At 41.8% G+C, this 19,285-nt stretch overlaps 1 protein-coding gene across 1 annotated transcript in view; it reads right to left on the bottom strand.

Annotated features, from left to right (window-relative positions):
- The window catches only part of ULK4 (unc-51 like kinase 4), a 1,112,493-nt gene that overhangs the window by 655,033 nt on the left and 438,175 nt on the right, over positions 1-19,285 (bottom strand). The window contains exons 23-25 of the mRNA XM_082258381.1: positions 15,557-15,690; positions 11,861-11,982; positions 8,547-8,603 (exon numbers count right to left, since the gene is read on the bottom strand). Of these exons, the coding sequence (XP_082114507.1) occupies positions 8,547-8,603; positions 11,861-11,982; positions 15,557-15,690 (313 nt within the window). The remainder of the gene's footprint in view (positions 1-8,546; positions 8,604-11,860; positions 11,983-15,556; positions 15,691-19,285) is intronic.

Genomic DNA, 19,285 nt, shown 5'->3' with positions numbered 1-19,285 from the left:
AATGATAGGCACTGGTAAGAAACACATGATGGGGCACTGATAGGTGGCACTGGTGAGCACTGATAGGTGACACTGGTAGGTAGCGCTGGTGGGCACTAGTAGGTGGCACTGGTAGGTGGCGCTGGTGGGCACTGGTAGGTGACACTGGTGGGCACTGGTAGGTGGAACTGGGGGCACAAATAATCCCTCTCCTCTTCGGGACCGTAGTCCCTCTGACAGCATTATTGTTTTTTTCTCCTCACACTTATAGTGTGAGGAGAAAAAAAAACAGCTGATTGCCGGCTGCTGTTTATTTTACATGATCAGCTTTCATTGGCTGACAGCTGATCACGTGGTAAGGGGGCCGGTTCGTCCCCGATATCCGATCTGTGATCAGGTGAGTCTCATGGACTCGCCGATCACAGAGCGAGCCGGGTGCGTGCAGGCTGCTCGTTGCCAAGAGGACTTCAATGTACACACTCCCGGCAATTCAGGTCCGCGCTGCAGCCATCATTCGGCTATAGTGTGGACGTCAAGTAGTTAATAAACATATATAAACAGTATTATGCTATGAGTTTTCCATATTTACATGAATCCATCCATCGAGAGTGACAGCCTAACCAGAGGAACGTGGGGACTTGCATCATCCATGCGGGTTGTTTAGGATTTATATCTCTGAGGTCTTTTTTGGCTTTTCCATTGATTTGGAGGCCAATTCGTTCTGGTAAGCAGCTATTCTCTTATTGGTGTTGATCCACGGTATACTCTTGGGAAGCTGGACTTCTTTTTTCTTTGCATGTCTTCATGGACTCTTTAAAATTTATGTTTTAATTTTGATGCTCACTTTTGGGACATTTATTATTTATTTATTTTTTCAATATCAGTATTTCCTTTGATTTTTTTGCACTTATTTGCGTTTTAACAACTGGCATTTGTTTAACATTTTGGATATATTATGTACTATGGTTTTACGTGTGGTATACACTTTTTAGGTGTTTTCAATTTTACGCCACTGGTTACGTTGTGTTTTTAATCATTTATTGAATAGCACAGCACTTTATATCTTTGAAAAGGAATTGCAAAGATTTGACCTTTGATGTTACTCAAGGCCAAATGCTGATCCAGACAAGCCTAGAGAAAAGACAGATTTCTCTTGTAGAGAACTTCCAGAGATGGTAATTCCTAGCTTAATGCCTGGACAAAAATGCTTTCCAGGTACGATAATAGATTTTGCAAGTCAACTTCCTAGCTAACAAGAGCATAGGGATACCCAAATCAAGTAGGCCCCTAGCCTTCAGGACCTGGGATTCCACAGTTAGGCCATTAAAACCAGCAAACAAGATACATAGTGCTAAACAGGTCCTTAGGACAGAAAATCTGGATCTGGGAGGGCTCTTTAAGAGTCTGCCAGGAGTCAAAAGAAGTCTGAGTACCACATCTGCCCAGGACAGTTTGGTACGATGAGATGCCCTCCATCTCAACCCTGTAAAGTAGGTGAGGAAGAAGTTTCAAGACAGGAAAAGGCACAGATAAGGTTTACCCGATCCCACAGAGTCACTAGTGTGTCCACTGCAAAGGCTAGAGGTTCCCAGGACCTGGGGACAAACCAAACCAGTTTGTGGTTGAACTTGAAAGCCAGGAGGTCCATCAGGTTTCCCCCCCACCCCCAAATGATTTCTTGAAGCACCTCTGCAAAGAGACCTTTACCCTGAGTAAAGACATTGTCAACTGAGGAAGTCCACCTGACAATTTTCCACACCTGGAATGTGTACAAAGTATAGGGCTGGAATATTTAGTTCTGCAAATGCCAGAATCTGATTAGCTGCTATTTGAGCTCAAAGACTTCTGGTTCCTCCCTGGTGGTTAATGTAAAAAAAACTCAGATGGCATTATCCATAAAAAATCCCAATCGTGTGACCTTGCAGTCACTTTTGCACAGCAAGGGTGTCCATGACTCTTCTCAAACCCTAAAGGCCAGCATCCATCATGAGAATCTTCCAGACCAGTGGGAAGAAGGGTTTTCATAAATTCCAGGGCTGGGCTTGTGACCCAATTCAGGGAAGGGCAAGCCTGGTCTTTGGTTTCAGGCAGGAACTATAGTCATGAGACTAAGCCTTCTTTTCCCACACAGCTAGAATTTTGGGTAGCAATATTCTGGAGTGAAATTGGGTAAATGGAACTGCCTAAAAGGAGGACTCCAATGAGACCAGAACCCTGATGCAAAGGTGGATTGTCTACTAGCTCCTGGACTGTAGCTTCTGAACAGGAAAGCCAAGTGTTTGGAGCTTTCCCTGTGAAAAAACAAAGGAAGCCTCTGGACAGGGAAGAATCCAGAAGAAGGCCAAGATAAGTGAAGAGTCTGCTCTAGCACTTACTTCTGGAGTTCCTGTGTGATTCAGGTGTGAACTGTCCCTAACTTTGTTTATTCTTTAATTTTATTAGGTATTTGGGCATATGATGTAAATACAAAAACTATTTTTTTCTCATGCATCATGCACATAAAGCTAGTGCACTGCTTTAAATATCTGAGATTCGTATTACAATACTATGCTTTATTCTGCATGAGCAATGATTACAGAAAGTCATAAAATGAGACAAAAAACATTATCACCTTATGAAGTATTAGCATTCTAATTAGACAAAATAAATATATTTTAGAATTTTACCTTCCAATGTAATATTTTTTCTTACATTACAACCTCATTACATGGTTTATGTACAAAATTTTTCTACACTTTCAGGTTTTGCAGCCGTTTCTACACTGGAGGCTAGTAAATTGTAAATGAAACTAATCAGTTTTCTTGGAATCAATACCCCGTGGAAAGAGCATACATAGAAATTAAATCAACAGAAGTCACTTTATTTTCTTGTATGCGGCATATAACAGACTTTGCTGAACCATTACCATCTTCTAATTATCAGTACCAGACATAAACAGCACTACTCCCTAATGTAATCCTCTCCAGCATTCCCAGATTAATATTGTTAGGATAGGAAGAAAAGAGGAATTGTGAAACAGCTCGTTCACATATATATGATTTGAATGTCCTTCTAAAAAACCTTGAACCACAAAGTCTATATAGGTATCAAGTACAGCTATCTATAGCACATACCTTTTACTATACACAAATGCCACTGTTTTGAAAAAAGGAAGTGCCAACTCTTCTAGTAGTGTTGTCCCTTGCCCACTTCCTCCCGCCCAAACATATTCATATTTGTCAATTACTATTATGGACTGCATCACTAACAATTAGGAATGAGTGAAAGACAGGAAGGGCTGAATCAATTTTGTTACTGCAGCAAATCACAGGAGCATTACTCCTGCATTTGGACGTACAGGGATAAATGAAAACTGCAGCACATAGACACCTCTAGATGCAGGAATTTTATAATTGTCAGCAGGTCTATTTTTTAAAGTGACAGAGGCAACATAATATAAAGCTACTGTGAAATAACGCTGTACAACCTATAGCATTTCAGTGACGTCCATCCATGATCTGCCTGAAGATCTTTAAAACATTAAAATTGGCATTTCTTGGAGGAAATCAAAGCAATTCTCTGGAAAAAGCCAACCAAACCATTCAGTTCTTGCTGGCTTGACCATGGGACATCAACAGGTGAAGGCAGAAAGGTTATTTGTAGGCATTTTTGCTGGTTATAATGTTCTTTACCCCTATATTTCTACATACTGTATGTGGAACAGCTTACTCAAATAGGACCTGGTAACACCTCCCCTGAGACAGGGAAAAAAAATGATTCAACAGGAGCTTTTTTTTTACTCTCATTGGGTACATGGAGAAGGTGGGCACATACACTAATTAACCTATTTATTGTCAAATCATGAATTTAAGCAATACACCACATTGCTTAAAGAAAAATAAATGCACATATTTCTGCAGAAAAAAATAGCATTTATTATTTCTTCCCACAGGAGCCTGGAAAGCATTGCATCCATGATCAGTAGATCATGGGTGCGATGCCAGGCTCCTGCAGACTCTTGGTGAATCTGCCTGCTCCTACCTCCCATATGGGCAGACAGTTACTGAAGAGAATAAATATCAATGAACTACAAGGGGGCTGATCACCACCCTCGCAGTTCAACAAGAACTACAAGGCATCTGCCGCAATGGAAAATGGTAGTTGTTATTCAATCGTTTGTGTTACTAAATGATGCAGCTGTGCAGGCAAAGCCCTGCACATCTGTACTGTTTTTAAATTGTAACAGCAGGTGCTGGATTGCTGGAGCATGTTATACCTTACACCCTAAATATGGGTGTAACAAGTAACATGTTCCCAAAGGTGAACTTAGCCTTTAAGGGCGCACTTGGACTGCATAATTGTGATATCTTTATTAATTCTGTGATTTGGCAATACATGGGTTAATTGCATAAGGCTACATAGTATTGGTGGGCTACTTTTTTCCATGGTATATACAACTCAGGATTGAAAAGCTTAACAACATAAGGAGGAGCGTGACTCCCTGCTTTCACAACACATTGAACAGGTATGGTAAACAGCAATTCTTAGTTTTTTTACAAAGACCATAAAAAAACTATGTACAGGGACAAAAACATAAAAAAAAAAGAACAAGAAAATAAAACCTTGCCACCTGCTGACTTACTAACATCCGGGTCCATGGATAAAAGATCTGAAGCAACCCACTGCTGCCCAGGCATTCTAACTCTCGGCAAATAAAGTCCTTGCCGCACAGTCTGTGTCTCATGAACTGTATTTCACCACATAGACACTCCAGGGATCCCCAGTCTGACATACACAGAAAATGATTCCTTTGTGGAGCAAAATCTCTGAGCAAGCTGAGGGTTTATGTAGAACCCAAAACTATCAAGCTGTCAGGGAATCCCTGTGAGATGTCTGGCGCATAGATATGCGCATGCGCAGGCTATTTCCAGAAAAATGGCTAACAGGTGCAAGCATGCGCGCAAGAATTTGTGAACGTGAATGTACTGTGTCCTGATTTCTCCTGAATGCTTTCCCCATTGCTGACCTGGTGTGTTCTGGACCTGACCTTGAATTCCACTTCTGTCTTTCTGTTAACCTTTGACCCGGCTCCGTTCCTAACTTTGACTCTGTACATGACTTGGTACCTAGCTGCACGCCTGTTGATGACCCCGGCTATTCCTGAGACTCCGTTCCTGCCTCTGATCCTGGCTCTCGGTACTACTCAAGTGCTTGCCTGGGTTTCTGCTGCACCAGACCCATACACTGTTGTATGTTCCAGCCTCTGGAATCCTGACAAGCTACCTATCCAGAACCATCAGCATAAACAGAGTGCCCCTTTAGTCTGGACCAGTAATCCGAACATAACTGCTGTTCCTGCTTCTCTGGTTCCACAGTCTCCTTGGAGTCGCATTCCCTGCTGCAGGTTCTGCAATCAACACCCACACTCGTGTCCCTCCTGTCCCTTGGCACCCTCTGTCTCATCCTCAGTGGGGCCTGGGCGGGAGATATAAGAGAGGCCAACCTCGTCAATTCAGTGTTCTTTCAGGTACGTGACACAAGCCCTGTTTAAGATGGGCTTGTTATCTAATCAGCCAGCCCAAAAAACCTCAGCTTAATGAAAACAAAGAAAATATTCAGCAAACTACTGGAATTTTGGCCATTCATGCCCCTTATCCTGGATACAATACGTTTTAACTGGTGACCTACTGTCACACTCAATCAAAATATAATAAACATTTATTGAAAGAGAAAGATTCCCAGAGCACTATGGGTTTTCCAAAGGGAGAGCAGAGCTGTAATTTTCTACTTGTGTTAAACCTTCGACTGGGTTATTTCAGACAGAGGGGGAGACAGGGGAATGAATTATGGTACATGTTTGTGTGTGTGTGCGCGTTCACTTCAACTCGACCTATTGAACTTTATAAATAATAACATTTTTACAAGAAGCCTAAGCTCTGCCTGCTGCCTGGATATAAGAATATTATGTTAATATAGATGATTTCATATTACTATTACTGAAAAGGAAATCCAGTGTAATAAAATTATAATATACACATATTGTAAGTAATATAAAGTATGCCTGCATGTATATATATATATATATATATATTTTTTTTTTTTTTTTTCTCCAGTCTGGTCACATGACGATCCTGCGGCTCCAGTTCTCCTGTGTAAAGGAGTGCCGTGAACAGATGTGAATTCCCAAAAGTGTGATGTCACCCATAGGCTACCATGGCCCCGTTGTTGTCAACATTCTCTCCTTTCCCCTGCAGCAACTGCTCCGACACTAGGAAGACGGAGCTGATGGATAACGAGACCAGATCAGAATGAAAATAGGTAAGTACACAGATCTTTGTTATACAGGGTATGCATGATAGGTCGGAGGAGGGGGAGAAAACCTTTTAAAGAACAGTTAAGAGTTAACCTTTTCTTCCACTTTAACTATTTAGGCTACACTGCCATACTGCAGTTTGACTACAGCGTAATATACCTGTGGCTTTTGTGTGGGTTAGCTGTGGTTTTTCATAGTCTTTCTATCATGTCCCATGTTTTTGGCGTGTTTTATGAAAGCAAACCAAAGATGCAGCATGGAGGACTTTGGTGAGCTTTTAGAAAACGCGTCAAAAACGTAGAACATAATAGAGCATCTATGGGAAACCATGGGTACAGCAGCGCTGCGGCCAAACTGCAGCATGGCACTGTGAAAGTGGCCTTAAAGCCACTGGCTAGAAATTATGTCAGTTGGACATTTATTTTTATATATATATATATATATATATATATATATATATATATATATATATATATATATATATATATATGTGTGTGCAATCTATTTTTTTTTTTTAGGGAGAAAGACAATAAATGTGCAACAGTGTTTTTGTATCAAAATATTAGAAACATCAGTTTTTTTTTTCATTTTTACATGTATGTAAGATCACTTGAACATGTGTTGTATGCAGGGCTTTTTTTCAGCTGTAACATGGGGGAATGCAGTTTCGGCACCTCCAGCACTGAATGTATGTAATAGTAAGGGGTGCTGGAGGGTCTATTGAGGCTGGTTGATGGGGGATCTATTGTTGCTGGTGGGGAAACCGATGTTGCATGTTGCTGGAGGGTCAGTTGCTGCTGGGAAGGGTGCACTGCTGAGGGAGAGGTCTATTAATGCTGGCTGCTGGAAGATCTGTTGTTGTTGGCAGAGGTCTATTGATGCTGGGATGAAAATATTGTTTGCTGGGGGGGGGGGGGGGGGTATTTTGTTGCAGAGGGTCTATTGTTGTTGCAGGTGTTTATTGTTTCATGCTGCAAGGAATCTAATCTACTGTACTTCTTTTTATCAATAACAAATTATTTAGATTATTTAGCACCAAAAAATTATATTTGGTCCTGTATTCTCTAAAAGGGGTGCTACCCAGAGCTGGGTAGGAGGGGGAACAGTGCTCAGGGGATGGTACTCAGAGGTGAGTAGGGTGCAGGAAGAAGAGGTGACTCAGAAGGGGAGTACCTGCACCTATTCTCTGAGAAACAAAACCCTGGTTGGTCCCAATCCAATCCAATCCCAGACGACGCCAGTGTGCGACTCCACCGCATGCAGGCAGTGTAAGATACCTCAGCCGGCGTGCTTTATTGCAGAGCGTGTTGTTCGCTGCCTAAATGTAAGTGGATATAACCGTTTTTGATAAACCTTTACCTGCTATATTAAATTTTGAGTCTATTTGATTTATTGGTCAACTATCTAAGGATGGTATAAAAGCTGATCCTATGTGACTCGAGCCTATATGAGTCATTTTCCCACATGCAATTCTAATATGGGTGTCACTCATTGCTGAATGGATAACATGCCTTTTTGATCCCTGTAATTTGGGATCCACACTGTTTGGTAAGCGGGATCCACACTGTTTGGTAAGCGGCCATCTTCTTTAAAGGAGCACCTTTGAGCACTTCAGCACTTTAAGATTATACTGCACATTGAGCACTTTTCACATATAAGAACTATTATCTGATGGTTTAATATTATATTTGCATATTATTTGCATATATTATTGCATAGTCTTGTATAAGGGACAATCAATATTACTGTTCATTTGCACATTGTTTATTTGCACATTATCCTTGTTTGCACTTTACAGTATTTGGAAAGGAGACATTCAAGGTCCATATAGTTGCTTATTTGCACATTGTTTTTGTTTTCACTTATGCATTGATTATATGTAAGTTTACTTAAAGGGACAGCACACTATTGTTTTGAGGATTTACTAGTTTGCCCAGTGTCAGGAATATATAGGTTGCAGCAGTTCCATCTGGTTTATTTATTTAAACCTTGAGTTTGGGTGCACAGAGCGCAAGAAATTTCTTCATATTATGGATGAACTTGTGTCAGCATTTTTCTTGTGCGTGTCCCCAACTGGGTAGATTACACATCACATCCTGCCCTCCAATGGGTTAATATATGCAAAACTTTATGAAAGCATTAATGAACTGATCACCACACAGTATGATATAACTGTCCGGTTAAAAAGAGGTCTGTAAACTGTTGGGTGAAGCTGTAGGGTGACCCTATATTGTTACTGGTATATGAAAATGTCAAACAGATTAAATCCCCTTACCAGCAGTTTACCAAAGTTGTACAGGAATTCCTCAGTTATGACTTGGGGACGAAAAACCTGTTTAAAAACAAAATTTGTGGCAAAATAATTAGAAAAATTACTAGAAATATACTTTTACCTCAGTAGGTTGACTTCAATTGAATGGATCACACAAACACTACCTCTGTATATTAAAAAAGAATAGCGCAACCATGCAAAAGAAATGACTATTAAATATGGAGACAATCCATAAATAAAAATGGGGATTTAGTCCCACCATATGGCCATATCGTGCTCAAGCCCACCACTGCGTCAAAGTACCCCATTATCAGTGGGTCCTACACTATCCATAAAAAAGGGGTGAATCCAGCCTCTCCAACCCTTGGAGACAACACTCCTTGCTGGGATGGATGTGCTAATGCACTACAAAGGACTCCTCCTATATCTACTTGATGGTGGACTCTGATAGAGTACAGGTGTATGTGGGGGGATGCTCAACCTCAGAAGTCTGGTCAGACCGAATACATAATAAACAAGCAAAAAATTGGGGGAGCAAACCCTGAATCCCCATTTTTATTTATGGATTGTCTCCATATTTAATAGTCATTTATTTTGCATGGTTGTGCTATTCTTTTTTAATATACGTGTCGCTTGGTCCATAGCTGCACCGGCTTTAGATATACATGTTCAGGGTTTGCTCCCCCAATTTTTTTGCTTGTTTACTACCTCTGCATAGAAGCTGAATTTATTTTGCAAGTATGAAATTCAAAAAAATGATGGCTGCAGAAAACTATATGCCACAAAACAAGTGTAGTACGAGTGTAGTGCAGTGATGGCGATCCTTGGCACCCCAGATGTTTTGGAACTACATTTCCCATGATGCTCAAATACACTGCAGAGTGCATGAGCCTCATGGGAAATGTGGTTCCAAAACATCTGGTATGCCAAGGCTTGCCATCACTGTTGTAGGGAATGTAGGCTTCACTTTAGTTTGTTCTAATAAAAAGGATTTAGGCTATTTTGGTTTTCCGTACCACGCGAAGTGAACTTGTGCCTTGGCCATTCAGGGTAGTACAACAGGTTTACTTTAACACTGGTCCCTACAGCTTCTTGTACTTGACTTCCATTCATTCCTCTGCTGCTCTATTTACCCATAGCAGCTTACATATAGCTGAGGACTTTCTCCTCCCCCCATGCAACAACCCTGGGTGCCTAACCAGCCATGCGTTCGCTAAAAGAGACCTTGTCACCAGGCCATTCATTTCAACATGTGCATTTAACATTTAATATGCATGTTATTTATCAGTAAAAGCTTCAATTTTGAGGATATCCAAAAGCCCTAAGACTGCTGTTGGACGGAGTCATCTTTTCTGTGATGTCAGCAGCACCAGCAGACTCAGAACAGTTACTCAAATGACACTCTAGTATTTCCCCCTGTCCCTCCCCTGGGGGCTACATAAATAGGTTATAGAGGGAGGCAGATAGGGTATATAGGAAGAGAGGAAAATGATCCAGAAGCACAGACAGTAATTAGACAGTCACAGAAAAGGGCCTTGATGTAACTAAGGATGTGCTGGGGAATTGACTTTCCCCTGGAATAGTCAGATTTTCTAGCAAGTTCAGATGCACATTGCAAGTGAATAACACTGCAAGTATTTAAAATACATTATTTCTTGTGCCATGACCTGTATTTTTTTTAAAGTTAATGGCAGGGTCTCTTTACTGGTTCCCAGCTGGCCTATTGTAAAATGATGGCTGGGCGGAACCGCTCCTGTTCTTGGAGGACATCATATGACATCCTCCCATTCTAGCAGCACAGTGCAGTGATTGGTGATGCGCTGTGTCCCTCAGACACAGCGCATCACCGATCAGGGTAAAGAACCAGTGCTGGTTGTCAAATTTTCCTTTCCCCAGTGCTGTCTATGTCAAAGGAAAGTCAATAACTGGTTTTCCTGTGACAGGGCACATTTACACTGATAATCAGGGCACTGATCATTTTTGGCCATACTTCTCCTGTGGGTCACAAGGAGTATACCTAGTTCTGCACCCCTTTGCATCACAGAGCCAGTCCAGGCTCTGAAGGGATTTCGACAATAATGTTTGAATTTACCCAACTGCCTGACTGGCAGCTGGCTCAGCCTCTCAGCAGTGGGTTTTTACACGGTTATGAGAAGTGGAGTGTCTGCAGCAGATAGCCTATTAATCTAGGACCTCAAGGTTGCTCGCAGGATTTATTCTTTTAGTACCTAAGCCAAGCCGCTGCTCTTTGTGTCCATTCAGACATGGAGCCGCGGCTAGGCCCTGCCACTCTCTCTTCTAATTGGCTCACTGAGTTTGATTGACAGTAGTGGGAGCCAATGGTGTTGCTGCTGTGTCTCAACCAATGAGGAGAGAGAGTCCTTGATAGATGGGGTTTAGGTAAGTATTAGGGGGATGCTGCACACTGAAGGTTTTCTATCTTAATGTATAGAAGGCATTAAGATAAAAAAACATTCTGCCTTTAGAACCACTTTAAGTAACTGTCTGTCCATATGGGAGCTACAGGCACAGCTGCACTGGGTATCTGCAGGAGCCTGACATTGCACCCACGATCTGTTGATCACAAGTACAATGCTTTATAGGCTCCTAAGAAGAAAAAACATTATTAAATGCACATTTTTTACCCGCATACAAATTTTTTGTTTTAAGTGAACTTAGCCTTTAAGCTTTAGCTGAAGTTAAGCCCTAATTTTTTAGTCAATACCCTCTAAATCTGCTAGTGCATCTAATACTATCCTCTCCACAGATTGATATTGCTGCTCCAATGGAGATGGGCCACCCTAGGACAGGAACTGTTGTTACTGACCAAATCACCAGGTTAAAATAAGGGGGGGGGGGGGATAAAGCCTAAAAAATTCAAATGCAGCCACAACATGTAGGAATTGGTAAGCTGCAATATAAAACAAACGCTTTGTTTTGGGGTTTAATACCACTTTAGCTATGGAAGATTCATATAGATAAAACATTACATTGTTTTTACAGTTATCGTATGGCTAGAAACAAAATTTGAACATTTTAGTAAAATTTTGAATCTGAATAAAGAACAACTCATATCTGCATCAGAAAACACACACACACACATATATATATATATATATATATATATATATATATATATATATATATATATTATATTGTACTTCTGCAGTATAATTCTGATAATTAAAAAAAGAGCAAACTTTGCAGGTCTATTTGGCTTTTGCACAAATTTGAAAAGCAATTTGACATCTGTGCCTTTTCCAATCAGTGTATGCTGTGCACAAAACATTAACACGCCTATCACAGTTATATTATACCTGAGATGTGACAAGATGCAGTATTATTGCCATATTAGGAAGACACATTTTCAGCTGCTTAGCCTGAATAGTTGATGGATGTTTACGTCCTGATACATTAGATAAGGCACTGAGAATATCACCTGTAAAACAAAATTATACCATAAATGAATTTGGTATAAATAGATAGGAAAACCAGGCATATATACTACTAATTGTTTTGGTATTTTTTTTTTTTTCCTAAAAGAGATGGGGGTTGATTTATTACAACCAGAGAGTGCACAATCTGGTGCAGCTGTGCATGGTAGCCAATCAGCTTCTCACTTCAGCTTGTTCAATTAGGCTTTGACAAAAAACCTGGAAACTGATTGGTTTCCAAGCAGAGCTGCACCAGATTTAGCACTCTCCAGTTTTAGTAAACCAACCCCACTGTGTCACTTTGCTGATAGCAAGGCATACTTGCCTTTTTTTTTTTTTTTTAATAATCTTTATTTTTACTTTGTAACAAATCACAAAGACATAGAAAAGAGGAAAAACTAAGCATTATGCAAAGAAACAGAGAACAAGGAGGGGCCAAACAGTGCCACTCACCTGCAAACATAGCCTTACGTGTCCATATACAAGATACTGATTGGTAAAGGGGGAGGGCATGCATCTAAGATAGTGGTCGAGCTGCCGGACGCTAGTAGTAGACTGAGGTCATGTGTGCCCAAGCAGCCAGGCAAGCTGGTAGTATCGGCCCCAAAGGACCCCTAGCCAGGGCTCACCCAGAGAGAGGGGGGCCAAAAAAAAACCTCCAACAAACCTCCCCCTGCGCGGTCCCCCCGGCCAGGTGGTCCCCCGTACATGTCCCCGCCTCTCAAGTCGGGCGACGGGGAGGGGCCGACCATAGGGCGAGTCCCATCCAGTGAGACAGGCAGCGTCTAAGCCGCCATCCCCAACCAAGAAGGCCGGCAGCCTCAGCGCCGGCAGCTCGCATGTCATAAATTGAGCATGTCAATAGTTATTAAACATTACCCTGAGGGAAGAGAAGAGAGGAAGAAGAAGAAAAGGGAGAGAAAAAGGGCAGAGAGCAGATAAAAGAAGAAGAGGAAGAGGAGTGCCATACCTGCCAACGTCCGGAGCTCACCCGCCGCCGCACCGTGTCTTGGGCATCTCACACCCTGAAAGGATCCAGGTAGCCGAACATGCAGCATCACAGGGTGGGGAGGAATAGGGACTCAGAGGGTGAGTTGGGCTCAGGGTCCACTGAGCCCGGCAAGAGATGGGTCGGCCAGTATCAGCAGAGCCCGATCAAGGCTTGAGGGCAGAAAGGTCGAATCTCCTACATAATCTAGCCATGGCCGCCACTTTGCATCATTGCGTTCCCGGGTCTACTTGCACTTGGTGATCCAGTCCTCCGCATCTCTTATGCCCTCAACCGTATGCCTCCACTCCAGGCTGCCCGACACCTGCGGCCACTTCCAATAAATAGGGATCAATCTTCTAGCAGCATTGAGGAAATGTGGCAGTATGCTCCGCCGTTATCGGCTGATCGGCAGGCAGGGGACATGCAGCAGGAAGTGGAGGGGGTCGAAGTGGACGTCAACATCTAAAATAGTTTTAATCTGGTCCTTAATATCACGCCAAAAGGGGGCAATAACCGGGCAGTCCCACCAAAGATGGAGGAGAGTTCCGCGCTCTCCGCAGCCCCTCCAACAAGTAGCGGGAGTAGAAGGATAAATGCGGGTTAGGTCAGCAGGGATCCGGTACCAACGAGTCAGCAATTTATAATTCATCTCCTGCATCTTGGAGTCCACTGAGCTCGAGTGGGTTAGCTGATAAAGGTGAGCAGACTATGTATCCGTGAGTTCAAGAACCAAATCCCGTTCCCACGCCCTGACAAATGCAGGCCTGGAAATAGAGGACGCCTCTCCCAACAGTCTATATAATTCCGATACCAGATGGGGGACGGGATCATCTTGTATGAACAAGTGTTCAAAGGGCTTGAGGGAGGCAGGTGAGCGGATAGAGAGGCCATGAACCCGGTAAAAGTGGTGCAATTGCCAATACTTCCAGAAGTTCCTATTAGAACCACCATGGCGGGTTCTCAGCGTCTCATAAGGCAGCAATTTGCCCCCTTCAAGCAGCTTGCCACAACTGGCATTCCCATCATCCACCCATGGGTCAAAGAAGGCCATCTGCTCCCCCGGGGGGGACCAGAGGAAGCCCCCCAGCGGTGCCAACGGGGAGACAGGGGGCGCCAGGCTCAGTTGCTTATTCATCCGGTCCCAGGCATCAAGAGCCTGGACCGTGAAGGTAGAAGTATACACTGAAAGCCCTTCCATCCTTAAAGGAACAGTTCACCCTGGGTAACCTTTAGTGTAGGAGCTCACCAGCATGAATAACATCACTGACCACACGTGTGACAGTGTTTGAGCCTTGCAATAGGCAGATCAGACATGTCACATAGGGGAAGTCACACCCCTCCCCCCCATATTTAGAAGCCTTGCTCCTTTAGAACACTAAAGTGGGGTCTCAGAGTAGAGCAGGGAGGGGATGAAGGAGCATAGATGGGTGAAATATTTAACTAATATTTTTTTTTCAAATATAAATTTTTTTTGAAGCAGGGAAGGAGAGACATCCAAAACAATATACAAACCATTTAGATGACAAATCAGTCATAAACACAAAATAAAGCATTCTTGTATAAACCAACGGTATGTTAATGACAGGCTCAATACTTCCATTGCTTGCTTTTATAGAATAGAAAGAAAAAGAGAAGACAGAAATGTGGAAGGGGGGCGAAAGAAGGAAGAAAGAGGTGAAAGGGGGTGGGGAAGAGAAAAAAGGTAGTATGTTAAAAAAAAAAAAAAAAGGGGGGGGGTAGGAGTGGGGGGGGGGTGTCTGGCAAGAGACGATCTGAACAGAGAAGCACATGTACCATCCATGAGGAGACTACGTACCCAACAGAGCAGCTCCCTTCTCCGATACAACAAATAGGTCCCAGTTTCGCCACAATGCAGCATATTTCTTGTGCTGGTGTCGGGAAGACAGAACAAGGTCCTCCATCCTACTGATGTACTCCACTCTATGCACCCAACTTGCAACCGTGGGGGGAGAAGATTGCTTCCAGTGGAGAGAAATACAAGACCTAACTAATATTTTCTATTTTCTAGTTTTGACTAAAATTTGAAAATGTAAAGCCAAACTCCAGTCAGCATAAAACAATTTTAACGTTATATCTCCCTCCCACACACACACCTCTCGTTTGGATGAAGCATCTCCAATGCATCACTCGTTATTCTGCTCAGACAGTCTTGTGATGCACACATCACTGTCATACTGCACAGACAAAACAAATGATCTCCTCTATTCCCCGGCTCAGGTTTACCCCCTTCTATGTCACATGTCTGGTCATTGAGTAAACAATTTCAAGTGGCTGATTAATTGTGCAATGAGCAGGTTGGAGGCAAAGAGGTGGCTCAGGAAGCTGCAAAGCTAAGCCAGGAAATAGGATGGTCACAAGGCATAAAGCAACCTGAAAACACACTCATATTTTGGTAGGTAAACCATTTACAAATATGTATTTTAAATATCCATTTAGCTGGGATTTTACTTTTAAATGTATATCATTTACTAATAAATCATTTACTAAATTACCTCCTCCAAACTATTATACAGAGTTAAGATGTCCAAAAAAGAAACCGTGAAATTTTTTCACGTCATGCGCATTACCCAGAATTCCTGGCAGCTCCTGTACGATGTGATGGATGAGGAGGTCCAGACAAACTGACAGGTATTCGTTGATGCTTTGCTGCTCCTTTCCTGGTGTGGTTTTTCGGCTGTCTCTTTCAATGTACATCACAAGTCTGAAAATAAGTAAATGCAAAAGATAAGACCTTCTGACAACATAAAATAATATATCATTTCTTCCAATGTCACCTAAGTCAAGTGGAGAAAACTGGAAAGGAACTGACATACAAAGTGAGAACAGAGAGATTTATTATTGAATTAAATGTTTTTTAGCATTACAAAAGGTCTCTAAATTATGTTAGAGAAATTAAATAGCTGTGCATTTATGAATAATATCAATTGTTTCTGTTTATCGCAGTTTGATTTGAAACATGCTTTTATGATGTAATGTAAAGTAATAAAGTTTATATATATAATACACAGAGTACAAAAAAAAGGGCCGAGCTGTGGTGAGTGTGAATTCTCACAGGTCTAAAACCATTTGCTTGATAAACAACCCTATTAGATATTAGTTCAGCAATGTGTAGTAAAAAAAATTGTCACTAGTCCTCGTTAATTTCAAAGCGCTTTTAGCTAAACATGATAAATTTCTCCAACATAGGCACTTGGGTTTTCTTCGTTTTACCTTTGAATCAAAAGTTTTACCAGGGTGAGGAAAGACTGAAAATTTATGTCAAACTAATTCAACACATGAAGGTGCAGATTCTGGTTTGGTCAAGAGTTAAACCTTTTGTGGATAAAATAGTATTCCTATGAAATGTTAGATGTACAGTCTTCATAATATTGGAGGTAAGCTAAGCAGGTATAAAAATATGCTGATCTTCATAAAGCGTAACTCCACTTTTGTTGAGAGAAAAGTATTCCCCTCTGGGTGATCTCTGTACATTACAAGGATTTTAACAAACTTTGTTGCAGATTCCTACCTTTTGTTATTCTGAAGAAATCCTTGTTTGTTCCTCTGTTGTGTGGGTCAAATGGGAGTGGTTTTATAATTATCTATCAGCTGTGGCAGCTGCAGGGAAGCTTCTAATGAGGGAAGCTGCTGGGCCTGCATCCCTTTAGACATGTTCCTATGCCTATTGTTCCTATTGGGAGTATCTAACCAAAAATTAAATTTTTGTTGCAGGGGATGCCAGAAATCTGACTTGCATCTTAGGCAGACTTCTGGGAAAATTGGTGAGCCAACCACACAAGCAGGAAATTATGTTTCTGGGGTGTGGTCAGTACACATTCTGTGCACAGAACAGCTCCAAGTAGCCATATTGCATTGCATTTTCAGAAAATTACAGTGGCTGAAGATTGAAAAGTAATGGTAATTGTTTTTATAACATTTAATTACAATATGATTTGTGTGGCAGTTGTATACGCTATATTGTTTTTTCTTTATTTGCTGATTTTTTTCCCCCCACGAAAGTGGAGTTACCCTTTAACCACTTCCAGAAGATTTTAACCCTTTCCTGACCAGGCCCTATTTTGCAATTCGGCACTGTGTGAATTTAACGGACAATTGCGCGGTCGTGCGACGCTGTACCCAAATGAAATTGACGTCCTTTTTTTCCCACAAACAGAGCTTTCTTTTGTTGGTATTTGATCACCTGTGCGATTTTTACTTTTTGCGCTATAAACAAAAAAAAGCGTAAATTTTGAAAAAATAATAATATTTTTCAAATTTTTTTATTAGAAATTCCCCCCCAAAAAAAATGTAAAAATCAAAATTTTTTAACATTTTTGGCCAATTTGTTTTCTGCTACATATGTTTGGTAAAAAAAATCGCAATAAGCGTATTTTGATTGGTTTGCGCAAAAGTTATTGCATTTACTAACTAAGTGAATGATTTCTGTCATTTTTGGTGGGTTTTTTTTTTTCAACGAGTAATGGCGGCGATCTGCGCTTTTTTTTGCGGGACTGCGACATTTCGGCGGACAGATCGGACCCTTGACTGACATTTTTGACACTTTTAGGGGTACCAGTGACATTACTACAGTAATCAGTGCTATACATATGCATTGTTACTGTAAAAATTACACTGGCAGGGAAGAGGTTAACTTTATTGGTGATGCAGGGGTTAAGTGTGTCCCTAGGGGCGTGCTTCTAACTGTAAAGGGGTGTGGCTAGTGATGTAACCTCAGAGACATATGATCCTACATAGCAGGATCATATGATCTCTGCAGTTAGATCAGGGAGAATGACAGGCGGCTTTGTTTACATCAGCCGCCTGCCTTTCTCCCTCTCCATGGGGAGATCGCGAGTGGTCACACGGTTAGGGAACGAGCGGGGGCGGGAGCGCGCCTCCGGCGGCGCGCGCTCGCCCCCTAGAGGCTCACAGGCTAGCGACGTAGTACTACGTCACTTTGCCTGTACGGGGCTGACCACCGCAGTAAATAGTTGTGCGGCGGTCGGCAAGTGGTTAAAACAGACCTAGCCTTAGATATGTTTTTTTAAATATTATATGCATGCAGAACAAAATTTAATTAATTGCAGTCCTTAGATGTCGTGTCTGCAATAGTTTTCACTTTTCAGGCTTTTTTCCCTTTATTTTAATCTGAAGCCTAGATCAACTCCCCCCCATATAAGTGATGTATAACACTTACAGTTATGTATTATCTTTAAATATATCACTTTTCGCTTTCCTGTGACCCAAAGTCATCTGACAAGGCAGAGCCACACTAGGATATGGAAGGATTCCAACAATATCCTTGGCATCCATCCAGCTGCCTGATTTACAGCTGGTTCTGCCTCTAAGTGCATAACTGAGAGCCGAAGCTAGCTGTGCCCAACCCCTTCCCAGCCTGACATGCAAGTAAAGAAGCAGAGCAGTGAGCACTGACTGACAGTTACCAAGAACTCTGAGCAGATCAAGTACTGAGCGATCAGCAGTCATGTGATAGCTCAGTTCTTGGTCTTAAGAGCCGATGTGGGGCAGCTGCAGCATCACACAACAATGCTGCAGCACAAAGGTAAGTATGGACATTTTTTTTCTTTTTTCATGACCCATACTTCTTCTTAGAAGAAGAGTATCTTCCCTTCTCTCCAGAAGGTTGGGAGCAGTTTTGTTTAACCATCTTTTTAATAGCCCAAAATGCTGGGGTGACCCAGTCATATAAATAACTGTGCTTGAGCGGCAGCCTTTGTATTCTTTGATTTGTGTAAATGTAATTTTCTGGCAATTGACATTGTGAGAGGCAAGAGCGGGGGGGGGGGGGATTTGTCCCCTTTTGCTGCTTCCCATCTTGTGAATTGGTACAATGTACAGTCAGAGTGATCATTGGGGGAGCAAGACTGAAGAAATGCGTCTTTAAGACTGAAGCAAACTCAGACAAACAAATTAAAGTTACAGATAGGTCCTCCTAAAACAATATTAGAGCATACTGTTTTCTTTTTCACTAATGAAAAGACTGCACCAAAGCTGTACAACTTTGGCTATGCTGAAAAACAACAGTTGGCACAGGAGCTCATGGGATCTTAAAATGACACTAAACTCAGGTTAAAAAAAAAAAAAAATCTATTCAATTATGGATTCCTAACACTATGGTGCTCAAAGAGAGGCACATTCTGAAGCACAGTGGTACGCCTTCCAACGCCTTCCTTTTATAAACTATGGGATCTTTGACTCTTTGGCTGCAGGTTCCAGGCTTGTCCCCACTAGCACTTGTTTCCCTTCGGCCTTTACAATGTTAATTACCAGGCTAATGTTGTAACTGAAAGGCCTAA

Source organism: Pelophylax lessonae (genome assembly GCF_965119305.1).
Source record: "Pelophylax lessonae genome assembly, chromosome: 5".
Classification (NCBI taxonomy): Eukaryota; Metazoa; Chordata; class Amphibia; order Anura; family Ranidae; genus Pelophylax; species Pelophylax lessonae.
This window is presented reverse-complemented; position numbering and strand designations above follow the sequence as displayed.